Genomic DNA, 7,920 nt, shown 5'->3' with positions numbered 1-7,920 from the left:
TTACCATATCTGTTCAATACAATATTCATCTAGTTCAAAAGCTAAAGGTGTACTGTAATGTATTATCCAGTTTACATAATGATAAGTGTTACCCATTTCTTCTGCTTGTGGATGACACAGATCACCAACAAGGAATTCTTCGGCCACGCCATTTACCTCTATCACACTGGAACACTGGAACACTGGAATAGGTTTCTTCTTCATTCCGGCTTCAGAGATCATATTTCTGACTCTCTTTGTCTCAAATTCAAGGCCAGCTTCAATGTACATTGTTGGAAAATATTAGTATTTATGTTTATTTTAATATTTAGGTTGTGCTTGTTAGTTTAGGAATTGGGCATAACACATCCCAGTTAGGGTTTCTTAGGTTTAGTTCTCTATAAATATTGCTTGTAATTTAGTTTGAGAGGTAAGTTAGTAAGATGTAGCATCTTTGGTTCATGTAGCCTTCTTGGCAATTTCGTTTAATAAAGTTTTATATTCAGTTAGTTCGTTTGTTCTTTGCGTACTCTGATATTTAACTTGGTATCAGAGCAGGTTTGATCATTAGGGATTTAATTTGCTCTTCCATGTCCCGTGTCAGTTTGTTGTCGTCTTCCGCTGTTTGATTGTTCTAATTTAGATAAATTGGTGGAAGAAAAAAAAATTGTGGTTCATTGTTCGTCGTTCATTATTGTTCCGTACCCCAGCGTCTGACCTGCATTCCTAGCAATCTCATACCCATTGTTTGTACTCAAAATATACCCATTTTTACTTATTTGGGCAATTTGGGTAAAATATGGCATTTGGAGGATTAATGAGTAAAAAGACTAACTTGGAAGATATTTAGCTATCAAGTGGATGGGTTTGACACTGTAATATTGTTTTTCCCATTTGTTTTGGTGGTGGAGGTTTGCCAAAAGAATTGTTTAATCAAGACAAATGCATGCTTTTTCATGCAAGTGGATGAAAATGCACCATGAGAGGACAAGGAACATGTGAAAGAAGTCAACTTGCTTCTTTTAAATGTTAGTTTATTACAAGTGAAAAAACATGTGATGAAAGCATGTGGTAGAGGTGCAAGTTTCCCTTTTAATATTATTTCTCCATGCAAGTTGGCAAGTGAAATACAAACTGCCCAAGTTTCTTTCGGGCAGATGCAGTGTCTTCAGCAGGAGGGTTTCCTCCAGATCTCTAATTAAAGCAGCCCAAACATAAGGATTATGGACACTCAAAACAACCAATCAAAACTCTACTCAAATTAGCTCATCAGCTTCCTTGTAGACATTTATTTTTAGCCAAGCATCCTTTGCTTTTCTTGTTTATTAGCTCTGCTACTCACTTGTAGTATCGATCTGATTTGTAGCTTTTATGTACAACCCTCTTTCAGTCATTTAATCTACAAGTAATCTGCAATATATTAGTCATTTTCCTCTGTCATTTATATTTCCAAGCAACCTTATCATTTACATATTGTTCTATCTCTCCATATAAGTAAAGTCCTTATTTTTAAGGCAAACAAAGAACCTTAATTTGAGTAACTCCCACTCAATGACACAATCTCTTGGTTCGAAGTCAAAATCAAGCGCAACCTCAATCATTCAAATCCCGTCTACTAGCGGAATCTAGTAGTGGCACGCCTGCACCCACCAATCTCGTATGTGAAGTAAATCCCTGGCTTGCCCGCAAGGACCATGGCGGATTTAGGGAGCAAACACCCGTCACTGGTTTTACGAAGCCCAGACCTGAGAACCGTAAACTCGGATCGAGTTCATCTCCTCCTTGGACCACTGCATGTGCTCTTGATCTGCACCTTGACCCGCCACACCGCTGCTGCAACACGACCCACGAACCTGCTGTCTGACCAACCCCAAACCCAAGAATTGAGGTATTAGGCACTTGCGATGCTCTGTTATTTGTTTCTGAAGTCTAAGGTTTTGATTTCTGTGGAATTGATGATGAAATTTGGAATTTGGATTGGACTTTGAAGTCAAAGTATCTGTAATGGTATTTGTATGCACTGCCTAGTAAAACTGGACGTGGAAAAGGAGGAAGGAAGAAAAGGAAATTGAAAACTGTTTGAGGTTTAGGCCCACACGGGCAAGAAAGAAATATGGTGTGCTTGGTTTGTCTGTCGTTCCCACCACGACGATCACTCGAATGCTTGGACTGGTGACCATTCGAGTGACGTTGTGTATATGGTGAGTTGGATTTTTCTTTTGTTCGGAAGATCACAATAGGAAATGAGAAGGTTTGCACTAGCATTGGTATTGGTCTTGCACTAACACTGGCACTGACATGAAAATCTTGCACTGAAACTAGCATGGAAATCTTGCACTGACAATGGCATTGGAATCTTGCATTGGCACTGGCATTGGAATCTTGCATTGGCACTGGCATTGGCATTTGGAATCTTGCACTTGCACCGATGGAATTTCGTATTGGAATTGGCATCGGAAGTTAGCATAACAGAGCTTGCATCCACATCGTTTGTTGGCAAACTCATGTCGTGTACCGTCATGAGTTTGATGGGGGTGTTGGAAAATATTAGTATTTATGTTCATTTTAATATTTGGGTTTTGCTTGTTAGTTTAGGAATTAGGCCTAACATATCTGAGTTAGGGTTTCTTAGGTTTAGTTCTCTATAAATATTGCTTGTAATTTAGTTTGAGAGGTAAGTTAGTAAGATGTAGCATCTTTGGTTCATGTAGTCTTCTTGGCAATTTCGTTTAATAAAGTTTTATATTTAGTTAGTTCGTTTGTTCTTTGCGTACTCTGATATTCAACTCATATTATATGAAAGAACATGAATGCCACTCGGCTACTCCCGTACCAGCGAGCTTTTTCCAAGTCCGGTCCCCAACTTCAACATTCCCATGAACTCTACCAGCAGCCAGTAGTGCTCCCCACGCATTTGCGTCCCCTCTTCCTAGTCCTCCCATCTTGTCCTCTATAAACTTCTCAACTTCCTCCACCATGCCCGCTCTAGCCAAAAGGTCCACAATGCACGTGTTGTGCTCAAGCTCGAGTTTTAGCCCCATAAAGATTTCCATTTGATCAAACAATTTTCAAGGCCCTTGTCAACCATCTTTGCATGCGTGCAAGCCGAAAGAACGGCGACAAAATGTGGTCTCTGTGGGTTGTACTCTATCTCTAACCATTTTATTTAAGAGTTCAAGTGATTTCCTTCCATCCCCAATCATTGCAACTCCAGCGATCATACCGTTCAACACTCCAACATCCTTATTAGGAGTGCCCTAAAAACCCCGTAAAGCTGCTTCCACATATCCGCATTACGTGTACATATCAACGAGAGCAGTGGCCAATCTCGTGTTAAAATCAAGATTGCACCTTTAGCATAGCAGTGTACCCACAGTCCTTATGTGACCGCACCGAGATATGAGCAGAGGTAGTCAGAACAATAACAATAGCCGACTCAATAGGCTTTGTGCCCGCTTCTTGCATTTGCCTAAGAAAGCACCTCTTTGAACTCGCTCACCCGAGAATATGCAGCCATCATCGCACTCCACGATATGGTGTTTCTCTCAGGCATTTCGTCAAACAACGCTGGGCATTCTCAACATCCCCTGTCTTCCCATACCCGTAACCCGTCAATCATTGGCGTCCACACCACCACATCCCTTTTAGGACTTTTATCAAACACCACCTTTGCAATTTATAAGCCATGGATTACGGCATAAAACTCGACCAGCGAGCTAAAGAACAAGAGTCGTCACCATACCCGAATTGATCTACATGACCATGAACTAATCGACCACTGAGCTTCAAATTTGGGCCGAGAATCGTGCACGCTTTGATCAACGGGGGAAAAAGTGTAGTTATTCGGAACAAACTCATAATTCAACATGTCCAAACAGCACGAAATGGCGGGAATCGGCAAATGCGACTGAACGTATCCTCTGATCATGGTGTTGTATATGAAGATGTTGCGTGGTGATGGTGGTGCTCGAAAATTGAGCAAGCGTAGTAAAAGAAGCATCTTTGGAGGTTGCTGCGGCGGATAGGAGTGGCGCAATGGTGTATGGGTTTTCGGGTAGACGGCATGCGAGGATGTGAGCGTGGATTTGCTTGAGCTGGTTTAGGGTTTTGAATTTTTGTGGGAGGGGAAACAAGGTCGTTGCTTCTAACGGTTTTATGAAACATCTGAATTGGCGGGTAACCTTTGGGTAGTCCCCAAATGGACATTGGACATACGGGCGGTGTTACTTGATCAAACTGATCACGGCCGTCGGATTTGATGACTTTGTAAAGTCAAAGTTATTTCAAAAGTATTTTTATTGTGAACACGTAAGTTTTATAAAAAGTTGTGTTTTGTGAAAAAATACTTGAAAGTGCTTTTAGAAAAACACTTGGAAGTGTTTTTTTCAAAATTATATAGCGTTTGCTCAATTCGGTAATCTATAAGTGTTTTTTAAGTTTTTTCTGTTAAACATAGTCTGAAACATTTTTTATTGTCAAAATGCACTTTTAACCCTTCTAAAAAAAATAACAAGTATCTTCAAAACCTATTACTTTTTCGAACTTGATTTGTTTGCCTCAAGAACAATGACTTTTTGTCTTAATGACCTACTCATATCCGTGAAGAGAAAAATTGAACTTGATTGGAAAGGAACATATATGTTATCTTAGTCAACCGGCTTAATCAACGTCTGCCGCTGAAAAACAATGGTTGGATGTGGCACATTGTCTTTTCCTTGCTTTGGATTTTGGAGCTTGGACCAAGCAATTTGCAACTACTTAATCACCTGCTAATTACTTAATAACTTCCACTTACAGTTCAGAAGTCCTAATCAAGATTATATTTATATGGTTTTAGGAGAAATTAGATTGTCATCCTTCTTTTTGCTACTTCATTGATTAAAACTTTATTCATTTTCAATTTTTTATCAAGGTCCTCAGTTTTAAGAAATGTCATTAATTATTTTAATAATAATTTTTTTTTTAATTTCTAAATATATTCATTTAGTGTTAGAAATGTTACATTTGGTATATTTATATTTATGGCTACATTTTTTGTCATATATTTTCATTTTTAATTTGTACCCATTTTTAATTTGCAACCATTTTTGAACTTGTAGCAATTTTATTTCCGTTTTAATTTGTACCCATATATTAATTTATTTTTGTGCCCATATTTTTTAATTTATTTGTCCCTATTTTTTATTTTACTAAATGTACCTATGCTAATTATATGTATTTACTTTATGATGAGTAGTTATTTTTTTTTAAATATGTTAATATTACGTGGGTACATTATTTTCTTGCTATAATTTTGTGAAGAACAATATTACTCTAATATTAATTTTTAAGCATTTATTATATTTTAAAAATATAATTTGAATTTGTTTAAATTTCATAATTTGTGGGACATTAAGGGCATAATTGCATGAATTAAAATCTCTTATTTGATACTAAGGACCTCGATCAAAATATTTAAATAAACAAGATTTCAGTCTAACAACTTGATTGATAAGGGACCAGAACCAAAATAACACATGTTTTTATTCCATCAATTTGAAGCCAAATGCAATTCAAAATTGGAGCTTATGTGGACTTTGCTCTGCTTGTTCTATTTGTGAATTTACTTTTTGGAACTGCAGATAAAAGTAGTGCAGGTAAAACCAAACAACAATGAGAGATTTCATATCATATGTTCACTCATCTGCAAGCTTAACCATTTTCTTTCCGGTGTTATGACCGCGAAAAAGTCCAATGAAAGCAGATGGAAAACTCTCCAAACCACTCGAGATGTCTTCAACCACGTGCAAATTGCCCGTGCGAAGATGATCAACGGTGGTGGAGATAAAATCAGAGTACACATTCATGAGATCAGCTGCTAAAAACCCTTGGATCTTAATTCTCTTGTAAACAACGTCTAGCATATTTGGCGCAGCTCGCTTTCTGGCATCTATGTACTCAGAAATCACGCCGCAGACAGCAACCCTACCGAAGGTGTTCATGTTCTCAACTGCTGCTTCCAGCATCTCAGATCCCACATTGTCAAAATATATATCAATCCCATCCGGGAAGTACCTGAAGATCAAACACAATTTAGTATTAACCCGTATTTCGCTTCAAAACGATAGGATCAAAGAGAGGTTTACTTTTTGAGAGTCGACTTTAAATCGGGCTCTTCCTTGTAGTTGAAGGCATCATCAAATCCGAGCTTTGCCTTGAGCAATGCCACCTATAAACAGATCATTCAGATCAATTTTCATGAACAGATTCCGTTTGAACATAGCGCACTAAAAGAAAAGTTTTGTAAGGTCACCTTTTCTTTGCTTCCGGCACAGCCAACAACATAGCAACCGAAGAGTTTTGCATACTGTCCGACCAAATTTCCAACCGATCCAGAAGCTGCAGATACGAAAACTCTCTCCCCCTTTTTAGGCTTGCACACTTCAAAAAATCCCCCATATGCTGTAAGTCCACTAAAACCTGTAACATACAAAATAACCAAATCAATCCAATTGTCAATGAATTACGTGATTCAAGGACACTGTGTGCCTCTGTTTTTAAGGGTAAGAAGAGATAAACAGAGAATCAGTCGTCGTGACGATGAAGTAAAATTACCTAGAATTCCAACTTGATAAGAAAGTGGAAATCCCAAAGGGTCAAATTTCCTAAACATGGTCCCTTCTTTTAGAACAGTGTACTCTCCCCAACTGATGAGCCCCACAACCAAGTCATCCTTCTCAAACTCTGGATTCCCAGAAGCCACAACTTTTGCCACACCGTAAGCATCAATTTCCTGTCATCATCATAATAAAATATTAAATATAATTATAAAAAGATCAATTATGTTGAGATGGGAGCTGCTATATTTGCACTTTAAAGGCGTAATTCTGCACTTCAATAAATAAAACAAGAGGCGCAAGATGTGTGTTTTCGAGTGCTAATAATATTTTTTTTTTTATGAATTTTGTAATATCCATATGCTTCTAAGCTTACTTCTCCTGGAGCGATGGCAGTTGCAAAACCTATGGCTTTGTGGGAGGAGCTAAAACTTTTCATGCGGTTGAGCTGGTACGGATCGATTGACACATAGAGATTTTTCACGATGACATCACTGGAACCAGGGGAAACTGATAGAGCAAGGGGTGAAGTTTTGAGCTCGAAGTCTGACTCTTTCGGTTCTTCGTCGTCGAGGGGTGATTTTATGGTAATGTACCTGTTGGTTACCTCCATTTTCAGCTGCCTCTTTATGCAGGCAAAGCTCAGCTGCCTCTTTATGCAGGCAAAGCTCAGTGGATATATATATATATATATATATATATATATATATATATAGAGAGAGAGAGAGAGAGAGAGAGGGAGAAGTTAAGAAGAGAGAGAGGCAAAGCTCACTAGAAAAATCAAATAGCCGGTCAGTTCACGACAAAACCGGAATCAAAACGTTATAAGAAGCCACACAAACGGTTGATTCTCTATCGCCAATAACATGCCAAAACAAAATAAAGCTGAAACCTCCAAATGTACCTAATGAAGGCCTTTTAGCTATAAAATAGTTAATGAGATTTGCATAACTCCTCATTTTGATCACTGAAATTTGAAATCAGTAGAAGTGATCCCTGAGTTTGTCCACCATCAATTATTTTGATCATTTCGTTAACAATTTTGTTAAATAATGACCAAAATGATAAAAATACCCTCAATTTAATAAACAAAGGGTCAAAATGATTTATAAAAAATTGTGGGTGTTTTTGCTATTTTATCTTTATTTAATGGAGATTTTTCAAGAATTGACTAAAATGATTGATGGTGGACAAATTCAAGGATCACTCGTATTGATTTTAAATATCAGGAACCAAAGTAAGGAGTTATGTAAATCTCAATATCATTTTAGCTAAAAAATGAAAGCAACCAATTAAAACTCGATCCAAGAAGATGCTTTCGTCTTAGATTATGGTGTTGTAGCCC

General features: G+C 37.7%; 1 protein-coding gene and 1 pseudogene across 1 annotated transcript; both read right to left on the bottom strand.

The window, feature by feature from the left end:
* On the bottom strand, nt 1-4,143 carry LOC126602679 (pentatricopeptide repeat-containing protein At5g43790-like; annotated as a pseudogene).
* Nucleotides 4,144-5,616: 1,473 nt separating this feature from the next.
* On the bottom strand, nt 5,617-7,239 carry LOC126604421 (2-alkenal reductase (NADP(+)-dependent)-like). The gene is made up of 5 exons (XM_050271678.1): nt 6,952-7,239; nt 6,574-6,751; nt 6,272-6,438; nt 6,105-6,187; nt 5,617-6,033 (listed from the first exon to the last, which is right to left on the bottom strand). Exons 1-5 carry the CDS (start codon nt 7,186-7,188, stop codon nt 5,655-5,657), a joined length of 1,044 nt encoding a protein of 347 aa, XP_050127635.1. The 5' UTR covers nt 7,189-7,239; the 3' UTR covers nt 5,617-5,654.
* Nucleotides 7,240-7,920: the final 681 nt, after the last annotated feature.

Source organism: Malus sylvestris, chromosome 15, assembly GCF_916048215.2.
Source record: "Malus sylvestris chromosome 15, drMalSylv7.2, whole genome shotgun sequence".
NCBI classification, from domain to species: Eukaryota; Viridiplantae; Streptophyta; class Magnoliopsida; order Rosales; family Rosaceae; genus Malus; species Malus sylvestris.
This window is presented reverse-complemented; position numbering and strand designations above follow the sequence as displayed.

What these genes read in the sequence shown, in the direction of transcription:
- LOC126604421 (XM_050271678.1), bottom strand. Translation starts at nt 7,188, where the DNA reads ATGGAGGTAACCAACAGGTACATTACCATAAAATCACCCCTCGACGAC. An exon ending in CTGCCATCGCTCCAGGAGAA is followed by an intron (nt 6,752 to 6,951) that starts GTAAGCTTAGAA and finishes TGATGATGACAG; the next exon opens with GAAATTGATGCTTACGGTGT. An exon ending in TTAAAGTCGACTCTCAAAAA is followed by an intron (nt 6,034 to 6,104) that starts GTAAACCTCTCT and finishes TTTGATCTTCAG; the next exon opens with GTACTTCCCGGATGGGATTG.